General features: G+C 36.7%; 2 protein-coding genes across 9 annotated transcripts in view; one reads left to right on the top strand and one right to left on the bottom strand.

Moving 5' to 3' along the window:
- Window positions 1-534: 534 nt before the first annotated feature.
- The window catches only part of sas (stranded at second), a 122,417-nt gene continuing 95,298 nt past the window's right edge, over window positions 535-27,653 (bottom strand). For 7 of the 8 annotated variants that reach the window (XM_067782945.1, XM_067782934.1, XM_067782982.1 and 4 more), the window contains 3 exons: window positions 9,857-10,882; window positions 4,224-4,454; window positions 535-4,099 (listed from right to left, as the gene is read on the bottom strand). In XM_067782945.1, coding sequence (XP_067639046.1) covers window positions 4,092-4,099; window positions 4,224-4,454; window positions 9,857-10,882 — 1,265 coding nt within the window. In that variant the 3' untranslated portion in view covers window positions 535-4,091. Of the gene's footprint in view, window positions 4,100-4,223; window positions 4,455-9,856; window positions 10,883-13,198; window positions 14,354-27,653 lie in introns of all 8 variants that reach the window. The other variant, XM_067782989.1, reaches the window with a different exon arrangement.
- On the top strand, window positions 21,883-22,676 carry LOC137250360 (fatty acid-binding protein-like). The gene has a single exon (XM_067783002.1). It carries the CDS (start codon window positions 22,041-22,043, stop codon window positions 22,602-22,604), a length of 564 nt encoding a protein of 187 aa, XP_067639103.1. The 5' UTR covers window positions 21,883-22,040; the 3' UTR covers window positions 22,605-22,676.

Here is a 27,653-nt window from a genome sequence, read left to right as displayed (position 1 = left end):
TTATATATAAGAGGAGTCGATACAAGTAAAAAATATAGGTGCTTATTTTAAGTGGGTGGTTAAACTGTAGTATATACGTTGCCTAGCGTATAATCCTGCTACTTTATCTATTAAAAATTGAAACGATCAAAAGGCAAGGTTAAACTAAGCCGACCTTAACTGCAGATTAAATTCACAAAGAAAATTTAAGCAAACATTTTTTCTTCAATGTGGCTAATTAGAAAAAGTTGTCTTAAAGAAAAATGTGATAAATACTTGGCGTTATAAAGTACGATATAAATATATTGACAATTACCTTAGTAGTATGGTTTCATTTGACTTGAAAAAAGTTTCATTTGAAAGGAAAAAATTTCATTTAAAATGAAAAAAGTTTCATTTAAAATGAAAAAAGGTTCATTTGAAATGACAAAAGCTTCATTTGACTTGAAAAAAGTTTCATTTGACCTGAAAATGCTATATAACTTCTTATATTGGTCTATATCTTCTAAAATATGGGTATTTAAAATAAAACAAAAAACATCAAAATAAAAAAAATTTTTTTTTGTTCATTTTATTTTATTTTATATTTTTCATTGACTTCATTTATTTAATAAAGTATACATTTATATATCGCTTATTACAGTGATGATGTTTTTTATTACAATAGCTTATGTTAAAACTTCATTTTCTGGCAAATTTTTTTTTTATGTTTCTACCAAATTACCTTTTTTTATTTTTTATTCTATGTACACAACTGTACATACACAAATACATATATGTACTTACCTAAGTGCATATATGTATGTATATAAATAGTTGGATATGAGTATTCATATGCAATTTTATTTTTATATTTAAGCTCATTTATTACTAGGGGGTTCAAGATATTTCTTAATACACTAAAATTTTCAGAGAAAAAAATTTGAATTTCAAGTTTTTATTTTTTAAATAAAATATTTGGGATTGTCACTGCTATTGCAACTGCATTTTCTATTACGGCTCACTCAATATTGGGTTACTTTTATATACTAACTATATTCGTTTATTTAAACTATATATTTAAAAATGTATATATATGGACTGTAGTGTTTTTGTATAAAAGTTTCCTTCTACATTGATTAAAACTACAATTCACAGAAAAAAAATTGGACCACAAATGAAGAAAACTGGCAACTGCTATAAATATATGTATGTAGTTGAATTTCAATAGTAAAATAACATAAATAATTAATGAAAATTGTTGTTTTCTTTACATTGCGCTTTTGTTTAAGAAAAACTTGCTAAAATTTAAAGTTCAAGTTTTATATTAAATTTTTTAGTTTTTTGTAATCAGAGTTTCTTTTTAATTCGAAAAATGTTGCCAGCTCAAACTACTTAAATAAAATTACTGGCAGTTGAATTATAAGTATCTTTTTTAACATGATATTCAATATTTAGTTTTTCTTTTTAACTTTTTTTACATAAGTTAGCAAAAAAAATAAGAAAATGGTACACTAAATATTATGCAATAATAAATAAAAAATTAAAAAGGTTTTAAATTTCAAAATTAAAAAAAAAAAACTTTTTTGCAAATAAATTTTTAGTTTATATTTGGGTCATTACATGCCGAGCCAACCAAACGTTGGACATGCCTTTTCATTTGGACCAACTTGTTTTAAAATATACTCTCATAAACTTTTCTCCCACTATACGTCTCATGAGCTAAGGCTTCGGTATCGTGGAAGGTGTTGAGAGAAAATAGAATGCCCGAAGATTTATGGTCCTTTTCGTGCTGCCAACGGCTCTCCTTGCAGCTGAAAGCTTTTGCGAGGGGAAGAAATGATGGGAGACATACTGTCCGATTATCCATCGTCACGCCGTTATAGAATAAACATCCTTGGAGCATTCTTTGTGAAGTCTCACAACTCTGTCTTATAGTAAAATATATGACTAAAATACATCCGAATCAAATGAACTTGATATCAATCTTTGGTCGATTTGACATGGAATGACCCATTTTCGTTATACGTACATACATATATATACATATATGTGTGATTTGATCAGTTTACTTTTTTAAATATCTATTTACATAAAAAATTAAGACATATTTTAAATTCATATTCCTAAAAGCACAAACTAAGTGATGGAAGCTAAAGCAATAACAAACAAGTTTTTATAGCGGGTAGGCACTTATTTATTTAATTTAAAAAAGAAAATAACAAAAAAATAGAATCCTTAAAATAAAGAATATTTTATTCTAATTTGTCCTTAGTAATGGCCTTTTATCGAAGATTAAATATTAAAAAAAAAAGAAAAATTATGAGAAGTTCCTTTAATAAAAGCATTAAAAAATAAAATAAAAATACAGAAACAAATCGACTACCGAGTGGAATACCACCCTAACTCGGCAGCCGTTTGAATTACACCCTAAGCCAAATTTTTGTTCATAAATATACCAGCTAATGTCAAAATGTATTGAATTTAAGCTAAGATAGGGCAGTTTTGCAACGAAATCTGACATAGGACTTTCTTCAACCGAATTCTGAGATAACGGTTTTTGAAGCAAATTCTAAAGTGGAGTATTATTCAAAAGTTTTCTGAGATGATATTCCAGCAGTCGAAATAATAATGGAAAAGTTAAATGAAAAGACAAAAACTAACAAGCTATTTCAATTTATATATTATTCATTCCGCACCAGAGTTGGGCAAAAACAATGGAAAAATATATACGTGTGGAGTTGATTATATTTTATATAACTTTTTTGTTAATAAATTATTCAAATACCAAACTAAAGGGCCCATCACAAAAACTTAGCATAGACTTGACTTGACTTGAGAACTGTCACTTACAGTTCTGTTAAATGAACATTGTATGTTACTGATTACTCAAAACTTTACAACACTTAACTTGAATTAGAAGTCTGTTGAATTTTGATTTTCTATGTAAGTTCTAAGTGACGTTTACATTTTGAGTTGCCATTTGTTTGTTTCCTTTCATTTTGACATTTTGTCATATAAATTGACATTTATTGATTATGATGCCAGATTGTATGCGCTAAGTGGAATATAATCGTGGCTAAGTTGCCAAGTTTACGCCAAGTCAAGTCAAGTCTATGCTAAGTATCAGTAATGGGCCCTTAAGTTGCCAAGTTTACGCCAAGTCAAGTCAAGTCTATGCTAAGTATCAGTAATAGGCACTTAACTTTCCCAACTCTGTTTGGCACTTTGTTCACGAAGAATTGGTGATGCCACATGATTTATCGGCGGCAAAAGATTTTAAAAATATTGCCTTGCTGTGAAATGAATTTAAAATATGTTTACTTCTATTTACAAAAGAAATGTTTAAAGTAAAATTTAAATTATAAAAAAAAAAAAAAATACAGAAACAAATCGACTGCTGAGTGGAATATCACCCTAACTCGGCTGCTATTTGAATAACACCCCATTTCAGATTTGCTCTTTTTCAGAATCCGGAACGCCCTCACCCAAATTTTTGTTTCATAAACTCCCCAGATAATGTCAAAATGTATGAAATCTGACATAGGACTTTCCTCAACCGAATTCTGAGATAACGGTTTTTGAAACAAGTTCTAAAGTGGGGCGTTATTCAAACGTTTTCTGAGATATTCGAGCAGTTGAAAAAATAATTGAATAGTTAATAAAAAAGAAAAAAGCAAAAAACTAATAAGGAAGCCATTTCAATTTATATATTAGTCATTCCGCACCAGAGTTGGGCATAAAAAATGGAAAAAATGTATAAGTGTGGGCTTGACTATATTTTATATAACTTTTTTGTTAATAAATTATTCAAATACTTTATATTCCAAGTAAGTATCAAAATAACTTTGCCAACTCTGTTTCGAACTTTGTTCATGAAGAATTGGTGATGCCACATAATTTATCGGCGGCAAAAAGTTTAAAAATATTGCCTTGCTGTGAAATGAATTTAAAATATGTTTACTTCTATTTACAAAAGAAATGTTTAAAGTAAAATTTAAATTATAAAAACAAAATCATAACATTGCCAAAACAAGAGTGCTCCTAATTTCTAATACAACTAGGATACATTTTTAGTGGCTCAATCCAATTATGGAGAGAATTTCTGCATGCAGCTTCGTAGCTTAAAAATGCTACAGGTCTGTAAAATAAAAAGATGGAATCCATTTATTAAATGAGCAGATTGTTTTTTGGGCGGCTGTTAAAGTCCTCCTTAAACTGGCCATAATATTTTTAAATCAATGTTCTAGAAATAAATTACTCACTCATTGTTTCTTGTTGTATTTCAACTTTATATGAAGGATTATCATAAGCCGCATCGCTCTTACGTGGTGGCGTTATTGATGCTGTCTGATGTACACGCCTTCTGGTTAAAATGAGTAAGAGCACAATTGAGGACATAATCGCCAAAGCAGCTACAACAGAAACAACCACAAGTGGTCCATAATAATCGCCAACTGGTTGATCAGCGCCCGCGCTAGCTGTTAGCAGTTTGCCTAAATTAGAAAGTTTATATTTAATACCAAATATTATTTTGTTTATATATCAGCTACACATAGTCAAGAGTTAAAATCTTACGAATCCTTCTCAAAAATATCTCCCGAGAGGTAACCGCGGTTGAAAAATCGTTAGTTAAGCTAGTCTTCAGTATAATTATTCGTTCTGAGACTGAAGATGGCACAAATACCAAACCAGTTGGTTTCAAATTCAAAATTTACAAAGGATGACAAAAAAGCGTTCAAATATATATTAATTTGCAACTTGTCGCAAAGTCAACAAAACAAACAATTGGACTGAAGATGGACCCACCACGAAACCTATTTGTCTCAAAAACACCTTTGACAGGGAATGACGGAAAATCGGTCCAATATAAATCCAAAAAAAACCTTATTTGAGATGTCAAACATCCTGAGTAAATCACATTAAGGTTTGGCATTGGAACCATGTACCCTTTCGATATTGTTTTCCATAAAAGTAGATGTATAAGTTTAACCGAGGTGGAGGGAGGAGGGTGGCATGACCTAGAAGGTTCAATGCGGTCATATCAAATGGTTCCCAAGAAGGTCGGGCTAATACCTTAATGGTGTTTGTTACTGGTACGCACTACTGGATCTTTTTCCCGCAAAGGACCATCAACATCGATAACACTCCCCAATACCTCCGCGCTAAATGTCATTAGCACCCAGATAAATTGCGGTTTGAATCAATACCCCCACCATAGAACAGTACTCGTAGCGCTAGACCTATCAAAAGCCTTTGATACGGTCAACCATGGCTCATTACTGCAAGACCTGGAAGGGTCTACCCTTCCCCCATGTCTTAAAAGGTGGACCGCAAAGTATCTGGGTGGTCGGCAGGCATCGGTGCAATTCAGAAACGAAACATCAAAACCAAGGAGAATTAAACAAGGGGTGCCACAGGGTGGTGTCCTATCCCCACTTTTGTTTAATTTCTACATATCTAAGCTACCTTCACCACCGGAAGGAGTCACAATCGTTTCCTACGCCGATGACTGCACAATAATGGCCACAGGCCCAGGCCCAGAGATCGATGAGCTATGCAATAAAATAAACGGCTATCTCCCTGATCTCTCCAGTTTTTTCGCCTCGCGAAACCTGTCATTGTCACCGACTAAATCTTCCGCGACCTTATTTACAACATGGACGCCCCAAATGTCGACCATATTGAACATCCACATCGATGGCACTACGCTACCGACTGTCCTACACCCCAAAATCTTGGGTGTGACGTTTGATCAGTATCTACATTTTGGTGCGCACGCAACCGCAATTGTTCCGAGAATTCAGAGCCGTAATAAAATCCTCAAATCCCTTGCTGGCAGTACCTGGGGAAAAGATAAAAAAACGCTCATGACCACATACAAAGCAATTAGCCAGCCGATTACGTGCTACGCGTCACCCATATGGTCGCCAAGCCTAAAAACTACCCACTGGAAGAAACTACAGGCCTGCCAAAATACTGCTCTCAGAATCGCCACGGGCTGTCTTCTTATGTCCCCAGAACACCATCTGCATAATGAGGCGAGAATACTCCCCATCAGGGAGAGAAATGAGATGCTGACCAAACAGTTTCTGTTGAATACCCAGAAACCTGGGCATCCCAACAGACATCTGATTAACGAACCAGCACCGCCTAGGGCCTAAGGAGTCATCTCCGTAAGCATTTTGAGGAAGTACGGCACCTGAGAACCCAGCCGTATGAAGCGAAAAAACACAAGCAGGTCCTTGGTGAACTCCATAGACAGGCGTCGGACGTTTATGTCGGGAATTGCCCGGTGAATCCAGTACTTGAAGAAAAATATCCAGAACTCGCGGAAGAGGAACGCATACTCCCCAGGGAAACGCGTGTCACTCTTGCCCAACTTCGTTCTGGATACTGTAACAGGTTAAACTCTTACCTATCCAGAATCAACCCCGACATACAAAATGTATGCCCCGCTTGCAATGTGTCCCCACATGACACCAACCATCTTTTTAATTGTAATGTGGAACCAACGCCTCTAACACCCCTTTCCTTATGGTCCACCCCTGTTGAAACGGCAAGTTTCCTTGGACTCCCGTTAGAGGATATTGATGACAATTTGTGATCGGTCGCGGCTATTAGGTGGGGCGAGCATTGCTACAACAACAACAACAACAAAACACTCCCCAAAACCTTCGGGGAGTATATTGCTTTAACAGCAACAACCGACTCTTCACTTCTCAGCTTTAACAGTTCAGCGCATGGTATATTACTTTTCGTGATTTTATTATTTTTGGAATATAAGATTCCCATTCCTGCTTTGCCATTATTGGATGGTAAAACGTACTTAAATTCTACTCTTCAAAAGTAGGGTATCGGACTCGTTATCTCTCTCGCAAGAAATCTTCCCTTCATAATGTAAGTTAGCTTTGTACGCCGGTTATCAGGTCAGCATTATTTTGTTATTATCTTTTTTTTGTCTTGAAACCATCCGGAAGTCGGATTTTCTGTCAGATGTTTCGGGCATTACTTCCTTCAGAAAGCATCTCAAGCTCTTCGTAGTCAAGCCTTTTTATCGAGATTTTCTCTGAGAGATCTTGGGGAAGAGTGGAGATGAATAAATTATCAGTTGTCTGTTTGGTAACTACGTGTACTTTCTTTGATAAACCGAGGCGTATGTGTATTTTATTTGCCAATGATGAGAGTACACAATATTTAGACCTCGTAGACCTCATGTTTTTTTTACCAGAAAAGAGTCATGAAGCTTGAAACTGTTGGGCTAAGTTCTACTGATTGCCGTATTTAGAGCTAAGCCCAACTCAACGCAAGTATCTCTGCCCCTTGAGGCATTGTGGAAACTGAACACTATAACTGTAGAACCAAATACTTCCTCTTTGCTCGGTCTGGATTAAAGCCGTAAAAGTACGATTTAGATGTTTTCCATGGTACATTCCGTTTTTATTGGAAGTGGTGTGATGGTAGCGTGCTCCGCCTACCACACCGTATGCCCTGGGTTCACACCCCGGGCAAAGCAACATCAACATTTTAGAAATAAGGTTTTCAATTAGAAGAAAAGTTTTCTAAGCGGGGTCGCCCCTCGGCAGTGTTTGGCAAGCGCTCCGAGTGTGTTTCTGCCATGAAAAGCTTTCAGTGAAAACTCATCTGCCTTGCAGATGCCGTTCGGAGTCGGCATAAAACATGTAGGTCCCGTCTGGTCAATTTGTAGAGAAAATCAAGAGGAGCACGACGCAAATTGGAACAGAAGCTCGGCATAAAATCTCTTCGGAGGCTATCGCGTCTTAAATTTATTTTATTAAATTTTTAACTGACGGGTTCCAAGCCAAATGTGGAACTCCACTACGTAATACAAGCAGAATGTATACATGTATATGGCCAGAAGGCGATTCCTTTAGTGAAAGTATGCTTAAACCAAGCTCAACGCCACAGTTTCTCTTTCGGATGTGACCCAACTTATTACACAGTTTAGATGCGTTTTTTGAAGCACCATTATTTACATTTCCTAGAGAAACTGAGTTTGGCCGCCCAACTGAGAAACTTCAGTTGCTATATAACAGCGTACCTTATGGTTGCAACAGTAAAAATTCCACATTAACTTCAACTGCGACCAAAGCCACATTATAAAACAGCAAAACGACACACATAGACCAGCTGAATAACAGGCAGCGGAGAACAGCTAAGCAGCGCACAAAGAGTGCCAAATAAACATTGCCTTCCAGTGCCGCATCTAAAGAGAACATTTTCTGTTGTCTAATCAATGGCATACATCTATACTCCTTCTAGTTTATTGAGGTAAATGGACGCTGTCATGCCGTTCAGGTAATAACCAAGAGGAAGATTATATTTAGGTTACCTACTCTCTGCATAGCTCGGCTAAGTAAGAAAGAGCCAGCTGCTGTATACCGGACAGTTTGTGTGAGGAGGATTAGCTGCACCTTTAAGCATTCATTTAACCAGCTCCGTTAGTTGTCGGTTCAATGATGCTGTTGGCCAACTCGTTACTCATTTAATACAGCCCGCTATTACTACGTTGACCACCTGTTGTTGTCTCTGAACTATTGATTGCTACTATAACCATTGGTCGCCATCTGCTTAGCAGTTGCCGTGCCGATACTCCTATATTACGACCATGAGCCGTCCACTTTCATATCACCGCTCACCGCAAATCTTTGCTGCTCCAATATTTCCCGTTGCTTATTGGTAATTTTGGTAGCTCTAAGTTTTTCGGCTACTCCCACGATTGTCTACCCTACTGTTGCCGATATCCTTCTTTTCATTCCAAGGTACACGTAATTCCCAACACCGCCCGCTATACAGCTAAGACATCCTTCCAAGTACCTCACTCTTTGGGTACGTACGTCTGCTTTTCTTCCACCACCTAATGCAGTTTGTGTATGTTTTTGACCTAAGCACATACTGAGAGCTACCCCACCCCTCAACAAAACCTAAATCATACAAATAAAACAAGATCTCTGAAATCGACTTTTTGGTTCCTCTTACTTAGTCCTTGTAATAAATTGTATATCTCTTTAAATCGAAACTCAATTGTTTGTATACAGAAAATTGCTAATTACCGAAATCCTTGAAATATGTAAACATCCTCTCGAAAGCATGAGAAACTTTCAAAAGACAAAAACAAAATTTTATAGTAACACATCAGAGAACATACACGGTTTAGAGAGTAACCAACAACGAACGACAGTTGAAGGTAATTCACCACAATACATTACAAAAAATTTATTGGTGAATTTCCAAGGCGAATCCATACCAGGTGGTGGCAAAGCGAATTCAAGCAATTCGCCGTGCAGAAGAATGTCAAATCAAAAAAAAGTTTCATTCAAGTCGAAATCAGTACCAGGTGTTGTTATCCCAACAGCTGATTGCTTCTTCTTGATTATTTTCCATACAACGCCTTGTACTACAGCATGTCAGTTAATCGGATTCTATACTGCGAATTGGTTGAATTCGCCTTGGTTTCATTGATTTCGATTAACTGACATTTCAAAGTACAAGGCGCTGTATGGAAAATTATCAAGAAGAAGCAATCAGATGTTGGGATAACAACACCTGGTACTGAATTTGCCTTGGTGAATTTCAATTTGAATTTCTCCTTTGGTGAATTACCTGCCATCGATGCTTTACTGCTTCCCAATATTCGCTGTTGGTTGTTCTCTATGGGACATGAAACTTGTGTCAATCGATAGCAATTTACTATGTTCAGACTTCTTTTTACTGCAGCTGAATTTTTTTCAATAGCAATCTACAAGAGCGCGAAGTTATATAACTTCCCATATCTGTCAAAAATTTCCAACCAAAGTTATATTGCTACTGATTGACACCGGTCCTTTCTTTCTTCATCTGCTACCAGTTCATAAGATTACAACATGTTCACACTTACCAGTTTTACCCGGCATCGCTGGACCACCTGATTTTGTCATAAAATTCACCACATTACTCTTCTTGATATTACCATTTGTCAAATACATTTCTAGCCATAAATGATATTTGGTAGCCGGCTTCAAATCCATAATCAATGTACCCGTCGTACTATCACGCTTCGCCACCTTAAACACGCTTGAGTCCTCTTTACCAGCATCACTCTGATAGATGGCACGATAAATATTGACATATTTGTCTTCTGGATATGGTACACCATTCCATGACACCTCAACACTTTGTGATTTCACTTTGGTTACATTAACCATCACCTCAAAATTGTAAACATCAACCTTGGGCGCTGTACGCACTTTAATCATATGCCCAGCTAAAAGCTCACCACCATGACCAGCAAGTGGTATATAAAATAGACCAATCTCATAACCAGTATCAGGTTGTAAATTCTCAATTGTATAACTGGTGACCATGCGATGCACCAGTGGTGTGGATGAATATATCTGTCCCGTTAACTCTTTGTAACGTAATTGTATGCCATCAACATATTCCAGCTGTTCATCGGAGATCTTTTTCCATGTCAGCTGTAACCATGTTGAATTTGTTTCACTAACATTCAATTCAGGATCATCAATGTTACGGAAGATATCCTTGAAGTCAGGACGATAGTCTGAAACATGTGGTGGTGGTGTAATCAACCGTTCAGCTGGTGTGGTTACTGTGAGTATTGGACTGGTGGGTTGTGCATTCAAATCGCGTAAGATCAGCGTTATCTTCACTTTGTATAATGAATTTGGCTCCAAACCGGGCAAATCAAACTCCATTTGTGAGGTAGCAATAAGATCTTCGGGTGGTGCGAAGATTTGTTGATCCCAAGTAGTGGTGTCATTGCCGGGTAAGTTTGTATAACGGAGTTCGACGCGCCCATGCAGATTTACATATGTAGGTGGTACTGTGAATATTATGCGTATTGTGCGTGAATCAATAGCTTCAAGGCTGAGTACTTCAATGTCGCTTTGAAGATTGTTGAAACCTGTGACGGAGAGAGAGTTGGAAGAAAAAAAGCAATAGAGGTTAGAATATATCGGAGGTGTTTATGCTTTTTTGGTGGAGGTAAGCTAGAGAAATTTTTTAATTAGGGGGAAAAGCAACTCCAAAATAACTAGCTATTTCGACAGGGCTTATAACAGTCAGTCCCAAAAGGCAAACAAAAGAAATATATATCTAAATCACGTACCCGGCTTATGCGCTGGGCTTGGGATCCGTCACATAAAAGCCCCTACCAATGATGAAATTAGTTAAAAAGCCTCAGACCAGGTGTTATTCCATATCAGTACGTTCTCTGGACCGAAATCAATTGCGCTACTGTATTTCTACGAGACGACTCTTGGATAAATGTTCTGGCTTAAGTTACCTAGTATACTAGGGATCTGGCAATTATAGTCAATTTTTCAAAGTGAAAGTCTTCGATAATCTATAGGTTTTTTATTTCGCGGTAAAATTTCAAAAAAAAAAAAATAAATCATAAGTAACAGTTAAGTCATATATTATATTTTTTAAGTCCAAAGAAAACACTTAAATACTGACTTTTATTTTAAAAATTTTTCGAAAATTTAGGAAACTTTTCCGATGTGTTGGCATGTCTCCCAAAACATTGCCACATGAGACTAAAAAGGTGTAAGTGGCGACCCTTCGAAACCGATGGTGCTCAAATGCTGGTAGGCAAATAGAGAATATTCAATGGAACGGGGCAAGGAAGGAAGATAGTATTTATTTGCTGCTAAGACCTAAATATAGGACAGCTGTTTATCAGGCAGTGAACCCACAGCTAAGTCGTGGACGAAAACTGCTCAATAAACATCGCATTTCGCAGACCCTTCTAAAAACGATTTTACCGTTGGCATATCAGTTCACGGTATGAGTGAGGAGGAGTAGCCGCGCTGAGCTTGACGAAACACCTGCCCATTGAGAACTCAAGAGGTGGGGTAAACCTCTGTGTACCCACAGAGCGTCCAGATCTTCGATAAGGCCAAGAAGAGGAAGCCACCCCTTGACTGGAAGCTCTAATAAGTCAGTAGTTTTGAAGAACCAAGCGGGACTCCTACGATGCCCAGAAAGAGTCTCTCTAGGGATCGTCCTCCAATGGAGTGGGAAATCCCTTCAGTTTCTAATAGATACTTATTATGGGATGTCCCAGTTGTGCATGGACCTGTTTCACTTCCGCTCATTGCCGGCCTTAAATCAACAGCGCCCACCCCCCTTGGGGAAAAGATACTTGCATATACCATTATATCTTTGAGGACCTAAAAGTTGTTGGGCAGGATAGCATAATTTCTGCAAAGCTTCAGAAATGTTTTGGACATTTCCTGCAGCTGACTAGCAGCCGTTTAGTCTTAGGATGGTTTGTGTTCACAAGTCTTGGAATTGATCATTACACTATATCACAAAGGCGGGAAAACCTCGCATGTCTCTCCTGGAGATTCAAGGCCAATCAGCCGGTCCTCGTTCATCTTAAAAATGTGGGACACTTAACTGAGCAGGATTTCTCAAGAGCGGTCTTTTGGATCTCAACACGCTTTATCTTCATTCGGTTGTCGAATTAGTAGAGGGCTCACTAGAGAGCAAGGATTTAATATTTATGCAGATAGTTGAATATAAAAGAGCTATACTCCGTCACCGTGAGTTTGAGTGCTGTCGAAAATTACTTGATCTTCCTCCAGTAGCATCGACTTTTTGATTGCGCTGGCTTGTTCTCTGCTACTGAACAGGTGGGTCGTAAGTCATCTAAGCAAACGCTGGGCTGAAACCACCTTTTGACAGCGGCGGAATTTCGAGCCAGCTGTTGACTGCAAGGGCTCGTCGGAGTTGTTAGGGTTTTCTACTAGCTGATATAACCATGGTATATTGAGTATTAAAAACCACTACCCAATGGTAGTTGAAGTCAGCAGCTCCATTACCTTATACTGTTTTACGCCTTTAGTCCCAAGCTGTAAATATTCCGTAATCAAAGATACTGTAGGCTCAAAACCATACATGATGGATTCAATAATATTGTATTCTACATTTTTGTTCGAACTATGCAAAGTAGGGAATGTATTCTGAGTTTTATGGAGTTAGGCTTACAAAACTAAAATTTACATTGGATTCGATGGTTAGTTTAATGAAGTTTCAAAATCGAACATATTAGTTGAGTGTGGAAATTTAAAACATATAAATTAATAAAGGAACACAATTTGGTTGAGTTATTTAGTCCAATCATGCGCTCTACATAGAGGGATCATAGTACTTAGGGTTAATGAAGTTTGTGCATTATCTAAGCTAGTGCTAAACTACGTATGCATGAATCAACCTGTTGGACTGGAATGCGCAGCAGCAGCGGCAGACGTTGAAGCGGCGGCAACAGCTGGCAGCACGCCATGCACGCTGGATTGAGTTTTCAACCCCAAAACGCTGGTGGTTGCTGCAAAATTTGTTGAACTGCTTGCCGATTGTTCGTGCTGAGGTTTGGGTTTGCCTTGCTGACTATTGTTGTTGTTGTTGTTCACATTCGCTGCATTATGCACATGTGCCACGTGTGGTGGCTGACCAACACCGGGTACCACTGGAAAACCACCATAAGCTACAGGTTGTCCATCAACAATTGCTATACCATGCCCAGGTGGTGGTGGCGGCAAACCGGTATGAACTATGGGTACATATTGTGCATGTAATGGTGATTGACCCGGTTGTGCTTGATTCGGTTGCTGATGTTGTTGCGATGCAGCGGCGCTCTCATTACCATGCACATAACCGCCAACGTTATAAGCACCCTGTACCGGTGTATGTTGTAAATGTTGCAAAATGTGTTCGATGTGCACGTGTGGAGGTAAGCTGTCGGATGGTGCGCCTTTAAAACCAGTCGCTGGTGCTCCATTTGCAGGTGCCATACCCGTTGGATTCTGCGCGCCTGTTGGTGGTGATTCAGCGCCCAAAATATTAAACAAATCCGATTGACTAGTTGGTGCAGGCGGTTTACCTTGTGCTATGCCATTGGGACTGAGGTCGTATGGTTCATAGGGATTGTAGGGTTCAAATTGGTCTTTTCCTTGTTGTGGTGGACTATAAAAGCCATATGGCCCTGGTAGGCCAGTTGGTCGCAAATGTGGATTATAATTTATAATACCACCAGGGCCAGCTGCACCTATGTGTATGGGTATGAAAGCAGGTGGCGCTGTATCCTGTTCATCTTGTGGTTCGTGCACATCATATTTAACTTCATTCTGTTGTGGTCTTACAATCACTGGTTTCTTTATAAACTTTTCATGTTTATCGTGCTTTTCCGGACGCAAGTCGCCAAATGGTGTTGCGCTTTTGGGCGGTTTACCATCAATGGTTGGGTAAAAAGCATCGCTGGTGTGATGTGATAATGGCTTGCCATGCGGTTTGTTCGAAAAAATATCGTTCTTGTCATTGGAGGTGTGCAATGAGCTACTGCCAGTACTATTTGGTTCCACAGTCGTTGATGCTATATACATACATATATATGTATTTGAGTATGATGAATGGATGCGGCAGATACGGAAGATGGAATTTTCATGCAGTTATATAATATTGAGATGAAGAAGTAAAACGGTTTTGTTTTTAAATGTAATCGATTTTAATGACGTTAATTAAGTAGTTACGATTTTATTTTTGAGTGCACAAGACATTACGATTATGAAGACAGAAGAGATATACATATAAGAAATAAAAGAGAAAAACATATACGTAAGAAAGGAATTTGGCTTATCTTAAATAATAATACTATGAATAGTAGACCATGATACATACATAAAAACATACAATTATAGCAAGACGAACGAAAAAATAAGTTAATTTAACCAAACAAACAAACAATTTACCAAACAACAACAAGAGCACAGGACACTCAAGTATACTAAACAAATACAGTTTTCTTCCTCCTAGCACGAATCGCTCTGTGACCACAATAGTCCCATAGTAAGGGCGACTGGGCGGAGTCTGATGGGTGCCTTGCTATTGACATTAAATTTTGATGGTGTAATTAAGAACATTTAGGACCTCCTTTTCTTGCTATCACAATGTAACACGCTTTTATTAGAACAATTAGGACTGTGATATAAACTGTAAGATTAAATAATTTAGGTGTAAAGTTTTAATGTTAACAAGTAAGGAAGGTTAAGTTCGGGTGTAACCGAACATTACATACTCAGTTGAGAGCTATGGTGACAACATAAGGGAAAATAACCATGTAGGAAAATGAACCGAGGGAAACCCTGGAATGTGTTTGTATGACATGTGTATCAAATGAAAGGCATTAAAGAGTATTTTATGAGGGAGTGGGCCATAGTTCTATAGGTGACGCCATTTAGGGATATAGCCATAAAGGTGGATCAGGGTTGACTCTAGAATGCGTTTGTACGATATGGGTATCAAATGAAAGGTATTAATGAGTATTTTAAAATGGCATGGACCTAAGTTCTATAGATGGACGCCTTTTCGAGATATCGCCGTAAAGATGGACCAGGGGTGACTCTAGAATGCGTTTGTACGATATGGGTATCAAATGAAAGGTGTTAATGAGCATTTTAAAAGGGAGTAATCCTTAGTTCCATAGGTGGACGCCGTTTCGAGATATCGCCATAAAGGTGGGCCAGGGGTGACCCTAGAATTCGTTTGTGAAAGATGGGTATCAAACGAAAGGAGTTAATGAGTATTTTAAGAGGAAGTGGGCCTTAGTTCTATAGGTGGACGAATTTTCGAGGTATCGCAATAAAGGTGGACCAGGGGTGACTCTAGACTTGGTTTGTACGATATGGGTATCAAATGAAAGGTGTTAATCATTATTTTAAAAGGGCGTGGGGCTTAGTTCTATAGGTGGACCCCTTTTCGAGATATCGCCATAAAGGTGGACCAGGGGTGACTCTAGAATTCGTTTGTGCAATATGGGTATCAAACGAAAGGAGTTAATGAGTATTTTAAGAGGGAGTGGGCCTTCGTTCTATAGGTGTTCGCCTTTTCGAAATATCGCCATAAAGGTGGACCAGGGGCGACTCTAGAATGAGTTTGTACCATATGGGTATCAAATTAAAGGTATTAATGAGAGTTTTAAAAGGGAGTGGTGGTAGTTGTATATGTGAAGGCGTTTTCCAGATATCGACCAAAATGTGGACCAGGGTGACCCAGAACATCATCTGTTGGATACCGCTAATTTATTTATATATGTAATACCTGCCAAGATTTTAAGGGTTTTTTATTTCGCCCTGCAGAACTTTTTCATTTTCTTCTACTTAATATGGTAGGTGTCACAACCATTTTATAAAGTTTTTTCTAAAGTTATATTTCGCGTCAATAAAACAATCCAATTGCCTTACCATATGTCATCCCTTTTTTCGTATTTGGTATAGAATTATAGCATTTTTTCATTTTTCGTAATTTTCGATATCGAAAAAGTGGGCGTGGTCATAGTCGGATTTCGTTCATTTTTCATACCAAGATAAAGTGGGTTCAGATAAGTACGTGAACTGAGTTTAGTAAAGATATATCGATTTTTGCTCAAGTTATCGTGTTAACGGCCATGCGGAAGGACAGACGGACGACTGTGTATAAAAACTGGGCGTGACATCAACCGATTTCGCCCATTTTCACAGAAAACAGTTAACACCATAAAATCTTTGCCCCTACCAAATTTCAAAAGGATTGGTTAATTTTTGTTCGACTTATGGCGTTAAAAGTATCCTAGACAAATTAAATGAAAAAGGGCGGAGCCACGCCCATTTTTAAATTTTCTTTTATTTTTGTATTTTGTTGCACCATATCATTACTGGAGTTGAATCTTGACATAATTTACTTATTTACTGTAAAGATATTAAATTTTTTGTTAAAATTTTACTTTAAAAAAATTTTTTTTTTAAAAGTGGGCGTGGTCCTTCTCCGATTTTGCTAATTTTTATTAAGCGTACATATAGTAATAAGAGTAACGTTCCTGCCAAATTTGATCATGATATCTTCAACGACTGCCAAATTACAGCTTGCAAAATTTTTAAATTACCTTCTTTTAAAAGTGGGCGGTGCCACGCCCATTGTCCAAAATTTTACTAATTTTCTATTTTGCCTCATAAGTTCAACTCATCTACCAAGTTTCGTCGCTTTATCGGTCTTTTGTAATGAATTATCGCACTTTTTCGGTTTTTCGAAATTTTCGATATCGAAAAAGTGGGCGTGGTTATAGTCCGATATCGTTCATTTTAAATAGCGATCTGAGATGAATGCTCAGGAACCTACATACCAAATTTCATCAAGATACCTCAAAATTTACTCAAGTTATCGTGTTAACGGACGGACGGACGGACGGACGGACGGACGGACGGACATGGCTCAATCAAATTTTTTTTCGGTCCTGATTATTTTGATATATGGAAGTCTATATCTATCTCGATTCCTTTATATATGTACAACCAACCGTTATCCAATCAAACTTAATATACTCTGTGAGCTCTGCTCAACTGAGTATAAAAATATATAATTATGTACAATAGGAAATTTTTTTGTTGCAGACGAAGAAGTCTAATCTTATAACTTTAAACGAGCAATTCTTGTTTGTTTGTATAGCCGAACGATCTCGGGAACGCCTCAACCGATTTAAATGAAATTTGGCACAGAGATAATGGATCACCTTCTAAGACTTTCTACCTAGGTGTTGCCACTCAGAATGTTTCACATTAAAAAAAATTGCATGAGATATGCCGATATGGGTAGGTATCAAACGAAAGGTATTTTACTCCGCATTACAATAGGGTCATTTTTGAGTAGGGTTGCCATTTAGGGTTGCCACCTATTCGAAATAAAAAAAAAATAGCATGAGATATGCCCATATGGGTATCAACGAAAGGTGTTTCACTCCGAATTACAATAGGGACATTGTTGAGTAGGGTTACCAATTAGGGTTGCCACCTTTTCGAAATAAAAAAAAAATTGCATGAGATATGCCAATATGGGTATCAAACAAAAGTTATTTCACTCCGCATTACAATAGGGATATTTTTGAGTAGGTTTGCCATTTAGGGTTGCCCCCTATTCGGAATTAACAAAAAATTGCATGAGATATGCCGATATGGATATGAAACGAAAGGTATTTCACTCCGCATTACAATAGGGATATTTTTGATTAGGACTGACATTTAGGTTTGCCACCTATTCGAAATAAAAAAAAAAATATTGCACGAGATATGCCGATATGGGTATCAAATGAAAGGTATTTCACTCCGCATTACAATATGGACATTTTTGAGTAGGGTTGCCATTTAGGGTTGTCACCTACTGGAAATTAAAAAAAAAATACATGATATGCCGATATGGGTATCAAACGAAAGATATTTCACTCCGCATTACAATAGGGACATTTTTGAGTGGGGTTGCCATTTAGGGTTGCCACCTATTCGAAATTAAAAAAAGTGCTTGAGATATGCCGATATGGGTATCAAACCAAAGGTATTTGACTCCGCATGACAATAGGGTCATTTTTGAGTAGGGTTGCCATTTAGGGTTGCCGCCTATTCGAAATTAAAAAAAATTGCATGAGATATGCCGATATGGGTATCAAACGAAAGGTATTTCACTCCGCATTACAATAGGGACATTAGACTGGGTCGAAAAAAAAAGTTGCTAATGTCTGCCCCTAAATTTGAATATTATGTTGAGAGGGTTTCGGAAAATTTTTTTACATTTTTTTGATCCTTCGAAATACAGCCGAAACGGGTTTTTCGTTGTAATTTGGTTATTTGACGTCCAATTTTTAAAATTGATATGTCATTATTGTGGCCTTGAGAAGCTTCACATTTCCGTTTAATGTCCTTTTAAGCTATGAAGTCGTTTACACATGATTAGGTCAGCTAACAAAAGTCAGACTATGACTCCTGAATACAGTCAGACTCTGACTTCTGACTTTCACCTCGTATAACAGCTGTTATACTAAATTTCTCAAAAAAAGAATCCACCCCTTCTAATAAGGGAAAAGAGCGGACCACGCCCACATTTTTACCTTTTCAATTTGCTGAACGCGTTAACAAAAAAATAAAATAAAATTTCGAAATTTAGACTTTCGAACTTCGAACCTCGTAAGCCGATATCTATTTTTTGGAGGCTAATTTCGAAAAACGGAGATATTACTTTGTTTACTTAAGCCTCAATCTCTATGAAAAAGTGGGTTTTGTCCAACACCCAGAAAAAAAGTTGATTTTGTCGCATAGTGTTATTATTATAAATACGAAACAGCAGGTTTGACTCACTTATTTACTTTGACTTCCCCTATTCATGATATTTGGCATATCTTTATTAACTTTTCAATGCAAACCCTACAATTTTTTCTCCAAAAATATCATGAGTTTCAGGTCTAAGTATAATAAGAATCACGTAAAATAACAGTTGCAATAAATATTCAAAGTGCTATGACTTCTTTGTTTATTATTTTAGTAATATGGTTTCAAAGCAACATTTTCTTGAATTTTTAAGTACTTTCGTTTGGTAAGGAAAAAACATACATTAGGGGGGGGGGGGGGTCAAATTTTGTTAGTCATGTGAAAACGACTTCATAGCTTAAAAGGACATTAAACGGAAATGAAGGCCAAAATAATGACATATCAATTTTAAAAATTGGACGTCAAATAACCAAGTTACAACGAAAAACCGTTTCGGGTGTATTTCGAAGGATCAAAAAAAATTAAAAAAAATTTTTCCGAAACCCTCTCAATATAATCTTCAAATTTAGGGGCGGACATTAGCAACTTTTTTTTTTTTGTATGGGGCCCAACCCAGTCTAAGGGACATTTTTGAGTAGGGTTACCATTTAGGGTTGGGGTAGTTAGACGAAATAGTACTCTACTTACTCATATTCTATTAAAGCTTTAAAGGAGAACAAAAATTGTTAAAAATCTTCGTAAAAAAATCTTATACTATTTTCACACAGACGGCTTATTGAATAATAAAGGCAGTTTTCTACATTAAGACGCTTATTGAGCTCAATCTTCCCTACAAAATTCGAATCTATAATTATTTCATTAGTAGCTAATCGAATGCCTAATGAAGTCAAAAGCACAATGCAACTCTGTTGGCCGCGTTCCGCTTCTTAGTTTTTGGTGTGTTCAGTGCTTAAAAATGTTATTTGTCAAAGTAAATGTCATTGTCTGCATGGCGGAACGATACAAGGTGGCCGCATCGAACAGCTGATTATAACCTTTTTTATTTGATTTGATACATCAACTACCGGCGCAGTACGATTTTGACATTTGTCCATCGAATTTACAAGTACATGGAATTTTTTTTGTTTGTAGGTATGTCACCATGCTGCCACCTTGTATCGTTCCGTCATGATTGTCTGTCATATAGCATTGTCATTTTATTCGCTTAACATTTTATCCTTCATACTAATCGAGCAGTTACTTCTGTGTGAAAGCAAAAAATTTACAATTTCATTAGAAGGTGAAATGAGATCATTAAATTTCTGTGTGAAAACAGTATTACACTTGATTCGACTTAATTTTCTAAATTTCATACACGCTAATAAAATTGAAATGCAATATCAAGGCACCGTGGCAAATTCTAGCAAAATATATTTAAATGCACCAAGGTAATTTTCTTAACGGTGAACACTAGAGGCATATGTTTAATTTGAAAACGACATCTAACCATTTAACTACTTACCAACAGATGGCGTTTAGGGAAGTAAGTTGACATTTAATTAAACTAACTGATAGTTGTCATTCGTGAAATTTACAAGTTTTTGGAATGTAATAAAATTGTGAGACTTTCATAGTGTATAACTAAAAAGTTTTTGAAATTAATAATTCGGCGCATGAAGATACTCGACCTAAATTACTTAGTTATCGATTTCACTAATTGTCATAACAATCCCTTATACTATAGACTGGAATTACCCTTTTAAAATTTTTCATTCCAGTTCATTTTGCGGTTAGTGTTTGATATGTTTTTGAAATCTATTTTTAAGGAAATCAAATATTGGTAAGTAAAAATATATAAAAAAAGTAGAGTTTGATTAATGATGACATGTAGAACAAAGTAAGTTATGCGGCATACTCGAGGATTGCCGAGCAAATCTCGGTCGTCCAGGTACTTATCGTTAAAGGTTACAATGAACTTATAACGTGTTATATTTCTTTACAGTCAATTTATTTTAAAAAAGTTTTTTTTTCTTTAATTTTATTTACTTTATAGTTTAAATATCAATTTTTTTTTAATTTTTAGCAGGTTAAAATATTGTTTAAAATAGTTATGTAATCTTTATTTAGTTATTCGTAACGTTTCTCATCCTATCCATTTCTTTTAATGCATCAACATTACAAGGTTTCTTCGAAGTCAACTTTGAACAGTCAAGTTCTTCGATTCGAGTATTAACTAACTTAAAATCATATTTTATTGTGACTTTGCCTATGTCGCGTTCAGTTTACAACTACTCATTGCAGATCTCTGCTCTGTTTCGTTGCCAAAAATCTGTAAAACAAAATCAAGTGCGCAGAAAAGTATGCAACATTTAGCGATAACAGCCTAACTTCTACGTTCGTTGCATACAAAAAACAAAGCGAAGTTACATGCGGACTTAGCCTTTTATGCCAAGGTGGGCACAAATCTTTACCGATAACTCTGTTATCGATTAATTTATCGAATTATCGCAAAGTGATATTGCGTTGTCATCGGAGTTATACATGCGTGCAAAATTTCAACTCAATCAGACACCGGGAAGTATATCGAATTTAACTTGCAAGATTTGACTACAAACAACAGCCAAGTGAAACTAAATAAAAGCTTATAAAAATAACGCAACATTCATTCGATCTCGGGCGTTAAAACGTACGCTGGGTAAAGCTAGTGTATGATAAATTTCGGGTTCAAATCGAAATGACTGGCGAGTTAAGGTACTAAAAAATATGACTCTAGTAGACTAAGAAAATTGGGTTTATTAAATTTACCAAAAATGCCACAACTTGACAATTCCTGAATTTTAAGGATAATAAATTGCTTGGATTAAAATCAAGAGACTTCAAAATTAGAAAAATAAGTTTTTAGATTTTTTTTTAATAATTTGCGGCTTAAGAATATCCCAATGCTCAATTTACCACATATTAACCTCAAATGTGCATAAAACATATTTACAAATGCATAAATAAATAAACAAATGAAAAATGAGTGTATGGGAAGGTAAAAAGTATACCTTGGTCAAAAATTTTGGCTACGAGGAATATTTAAAAGAACTGGGAATTGATGCAGTGTCTCGTAAAATTCTGAATGAAAAAGTATCCACCATTGAATTAGAACAAAAGTCATCATTATTTAGCATTAAAACAACAACAGATTTAGGCACAACAAAGGTGGAATTTCGTTTGGATGAAGTAGTCGATGAAGTGACACGTGATGGAAGAGAAGCAAAAAGCTCATTTCATAGAGAGCGTAATAATTTTATATATCACGAGCTATGTGAAAATTCCAAACCAATGACTATTACAATGGATTTCACTAATGAGCGTTTAGCAATGACGCTAAGCGTCAGTAATGTAGAGGCGTTACAAGTTTATGAGGCACAACCAATCTGCGAATCTGTTCCACGTACAAAATCAGCAGCCAAAATTAGTAAAGCTAGACCAAAAGTAAAAAGATCATTGCGACATTTTTTCAGTTACCGAAAAGTAAAAACTATGAATGCACAAGAAAATATAGAAAAACAAGAAAATGACGAAGAAGACACATAGTTTTTGAGGAGCTGGTAAATAGGAGTATTTTTAGATTCAACGGTATAAAATATGAATTAAGTAGGGGAAATAAATGAGTAACAACGATCATTAGCAATAATTTTTAAATTCCAAAACAAAAAAAATTTTCATTACAAGTAATTTCAAAATTTAAAAAATAAAACTTAGTATCAAGAAAAGATGTTTTAAGTTATGCCAAGGATGTAAGTTCAACGACAACAGAAGTAAGTTTGACAGAAGCAAATAGTATTTTGGGAAAGAACTTCGTCGGTTTCTTATTGGTAATAAGAGATCTCAACAAACTATTGTTTCATTATCATTATCGTTGAGTTATCTGTTCGTTGTCGGTTTATTATCGTCGAGTCGCCGCCGAGTCGTCAGCTTCTGATTGGCTTCTAATAGGATTTTTATCGACCGGTTAAAAATTTGGCATCGATTGAAATTTGATTGGTATCTAATTCACAGGAAATGAGTTATCGATAACTAAATCAAATCCATGGCTCTTTGATAACAAAGCTCTAATTTTTATATAACAAGTTGTTAACTTTTCGATAACACTTGGATAACGAATCGCTATTCCCCTGACAAAATATAGCTAATTTTTCAATAATATATGTATCTATAACTTGTTAATAACTTTATGGAAACATATCGATGTCTTTTCGAAAATTAATTGATAACTTTTCGGCATTTGCATATACATGGACGACTCCAAGCTAAACGGTTGGCTTCGAGGTGAAGTATACTCAAGGGACTTTTACCTCCAGCTCTCCTTCAGACTACCCGACCACTGCAGTGTATTCCAGGCAGAAGTTTCAGCCAAACTGCATTGCAGATGAACTCCCTAATAGAAAGGCCTAAATGGGATCCTAAGCGATCCCGTCACGTGTACAACCTAAGTAGGGATACAATTTCCTCACTTGTGGGGGCACTAACTGGTCATTGCCTTATAGGAAGGCATGTAGAAAGATTATATAAAAGCTATAAATACTATTTTTATAAACTTTAACATATTTTTTCGGTCTATATCTTTTTTTATCTAAGACTAGCATATACCCGCGGTCCAGTCAGCACGAAGAAAATATATCATATGAAATGGTTCTAAACAATCCCATTGTGATATACCCCGATATGATCCGGAAAACAGTTTCGAGAAAGTCCAAAAAAAAAAATTTTGAAATAATATCAAAAAGATTCCAACATTATAGAGCACACAATGGCGAAAAGTTCCGGAGATAAATGCGCAATGTTCCATAGAAAAGTTGAGGTCCAAAACTCCCTTGAAATACACTCATAAAAAGTATTCCGTAGCAGTCCTTCTCGAAATAGCTGGAATACTTTCGAAACGAATAACGAAACTATATGGAGATAGTTCCAAAATAGTCACGCATTGTTCTCGGCGATACAGCTAAGAAAGAGAACGTCTCAAACATAATTTCTATACCGTTCCGAAATGGTCCTAAAAAATCTTAAAATTACCTCAAAAAGATCGCGAGTTTGAATCGAGCTCAAAGCCTAACAATAATTATTTTATCATTATTATTGTTATGATAAATTTTTTCTTAATTGAAAAATTTTTTTTTAATTAGAATAGAAGAAAGAAAAAATGTATAATAACAATAAAAAATAAGAAAAAATGTATCATAACAATAATAACGATAAAATAATTATTGTTAGGCCTTGAGCTCGATTCAAACTCTCGAACTTACAAATCAGTAGGCCGATATAACAACAAAATTTGTTAACCTCAAAAAGTTTCCTTAAATAGTACCGGAGTGATCGCTAAGTAGTCGTAAAGTTATCTAAAAAAGTTTTGAAACAATTCCGAAAACAATTTCGAAATATTTCAGGAAAATAACTGCAGTAGTCTCGAAAGAGTTTGAAATCAATTCCGAAGCCAGTAACGAAGTAGCTCAAATACTCTCGAATACTTCGCAAAAATCATTCCGAATAGTCCTTAAATAATCCTGAAATGGTTCCGTTATGATTCCAAAAACAATAGGAAAATAATTATGAAATGGATCAAATATGATTCCAAATAGTCCCGTTGTGATGCATAAATAGCCCCAAAACGACATTGAAATAACCCGGTGAAAGCCCGAAAAATATCCGCAAATAGCCTGCAAAATAATTCGGAAGCTGACTATTTTCCACAATGTTTTATACTAAAATCTGTATACGTAAAGCAGGAATCATACATACATCATAAATCTGTAGATTGGAATGTTTGGATATCCGGCTGTTTCGAAGGCGGGATGATGAGATGTTGCGTTTGTTACCAATACTCAAAAAGGATCTACTGGGCATATTTTTTTTAGAGGCGTGTCTTGAGGGGAGTGTTTTGAAATTATCCCGAAACTTAAGTAGGAAAACAATATCATAATCGACGCAAAAAATGATGCGAAATTATGACAAAAATAATACCGAATTTGTATTCCAGAAGTCCTGAAAAAAACTTCAACAATCCCGAAATGTTTCCGAATCGATTCCAAAATAGAACCGAATTTGATTCCTAAAAACAATCTCAAAACAATCCTCATTTTCCCAAAATTATCCTGAAATTATCCGAAAATAATCCCATAACCGTTTAGACGGTTAAGCGCCAATTAAGTAAGTAAGTAATCCCGAAATGAAATCCTTAAGACAGGATCTCGAAATAGTCTTAAAGCAAACCTTAAACCATCCCGGATGAGACACTGTTCACTCTTCCACAATTATATGAGCTAGATGCTAACCTGCTTTTAGGACTATTGCGGGGTTATTTGAAAACTTTCCTACTTAATAACCGTTTAAACGGTTATGGCCGTCCAACAAGGTGCGCCAGTCGCTTCTTCTCTGAGTTAGCTCTCGCCAATTGGTAACACCAAGAGAATTTGAATCATTTTCCACCTCTATCTTCCAACGCAGTAGAGCTCGTCCTTTTCCCTGCTTTCATCCGCGGTCTCCGAAAAAAAACTCTTTCTTTCATTCGCATAATATGGTCTAGCCAGCGTCGCCGCTGTGTTTTGTTTTCTCTGGACCATGTTGATGGCTGCGTAAAGCTCGTACATAAATCGTTTCAAGAACTTTCCTCTGGTATGGTCAATGCTTCTGCACCATATAGCAGGGCGGGTACGATAAGTGCCTTTTAGAGCATTATTTTCGTTTACCGATTTGGAAACCACGTGGCGCTATTTGGTGACCATTCTAGAACTACTTTGGGATTCATTTAGATAATATCTCGTTTTAAATTTTTCCTGATAATTTTCGAACTATTTACGAGACCTTAACGAGATTATTAGCACTGGGGGTAACAAATTAGATGTGGTTACACTGAAATGACATTCCTTGGCCGGGAAAAATCTCGAGTCGCTCCGGTACATAGAGCCGATTGCATTGGGAAGGGAGATTATTAGTACTCTTTCCAGGATATATAAGAATATCTTTGGGGCTATTTCGAAATTGTTTAGGACGAACTCTCGCAATACACATTACTTCGGTTTTCTTTCGGAACTGCTTTGTAATAATTTCTAGAAGACTTCGAGACCACTTTTTTCAATTCTATTTAAGACCGAGAACGGCATCGTGGTGGTAGAGATGGAGCAGTTGACAGTCACGAGCATGATGTAGATGGCCATCCACTAACCTATAGCGAACTCGGCAAATATTTTTGAATTCTGCGTTACGCAACCTAAGAAGCTTAAAAAGTGGGTAATACATAGGACTTAGACCAGCGGTTTTCAATCCATTGCAAAATTGTGCTTTCATTGTGTATGCGAAAGGGCAGTCTCAGATTTTTGATAGTTTCAGTCCTCTTAAATAGCAAAAGTAAAAAATACAGGCACATATAGCCCCGGAGTGGTACCTTAATACGCCTCATCATTATATTTATAATTTTGCATCGAGTAAACCAGTCCATGATTTAACAGGAATTTGCATACCTCCACGAAGGCGTAATTCCAAATGCAATGTAGACTCCTTCTGGATGTTGTAATCGGATATGGTGCGTTCGTCCTCCAATTGTGTGCCGGCAAAGATCAATCGTTGCTGATCTAGGGGTATTCCCTTTTTTCCTGAATCTTGGCTTTTACATTTTTAATAGTATCGGTTGGTTCAACCACCAGAGTGATGGTCTTGCCAGTCACAGTCTTCACAAAGATTTGCATTTTGAGAACAGAGCTTAAACCTTTTATTTCACACAGAAATTAGATTCGATTTTAAAATATGGGTTCTTTTTTTAATCCTTCAGTTCGCGTTTAATTATTTTCTCAAATATTTATATACATATATGTATATTTCAAAGCCCACTACTTTTCACAGAAAATTATCACAATTAACCGCTGGTAGGGATTAGCCGCTAGAGGAGCTCTACGACTAAGAGAATCCAACATGTAGAAAACAGCTAAGCACGGACACGCGACGATTCTGGACGACATGACGAAGGGGCAATTAAACGGAATTATAACCAACCTAACATCCAAAACAGACCACATCACAGGGGTTTTGGACTTCTAGGTTCAGAACACACGATATCCTTCAAGGGAGGAATGGGAAGTAGGCCTGGACAATGGCAGGGACATCACAATCTATACCGACGGCTCGAAAATTTAAAAGGGAACTGGAGCTGGGATGTACTCAACACATTTACAGTTAAGCCAATCATTCCGACTTCCTGACGCATGCAGTACACTCCAAGCCGAGGTCTATACCACAGACAGCGGCAAAGTTGCTCCAAGATAGTGTCCAACACTGACGTAACAATCTTTGTTGACAGCCAAGCCGCCTTCAGGGCATTATAGTCCAACATGATAAAATCGGACATCGTGCGGAGATTTATAAATTCTCTGGCTTCTATAAGTCAGCTCAATGTCTCCCTTTGCTGGGTACCTGGGCACAGCGGCATTGAAGGGGACGAACTCGCGGATGAGATGGCTAGGAAAGGTTCCGACTTAAACATAAGTAAGGTGGACAGCTCCGTCCGACCGCCGCTGAGTTATTTCCTAGGGAGAATCGACGAATACGAGAACAGGGAAACGGACTTGCTATAGACCAATAGGGTTGACTGCGAAG

This window comes from Eurosta solidaginis, chromosome 1 (genome assembly GCF_040869045.1).
Source record: "Eurosta solidaginis isolate ZX-2024a chromosome 1, ASM4086904v1, whole genome shotgun sequence".
Lineage (NCBI taxonomy): Eukaryota > Metazoa > Arthropoda > Insecta > Diptera > Tephritidae > Eurosta > Eurosta solidaginis.
The sequence above is the reverse complement of the archived record's forward strand: the minus strand, read 5'-3'. Positions and strand labels throughout refer to the sequence as shown.

Bases quoted from the DNA above. Each gene is read 5' to 3' on its own strand.
- LOC137250360 (XM_067783002.1), top strand. From the start codon at position 22,041: ATGAGTGTATGGGAAGGTAAAAAGTATACCTTGGTCAAAAATTTTGGC.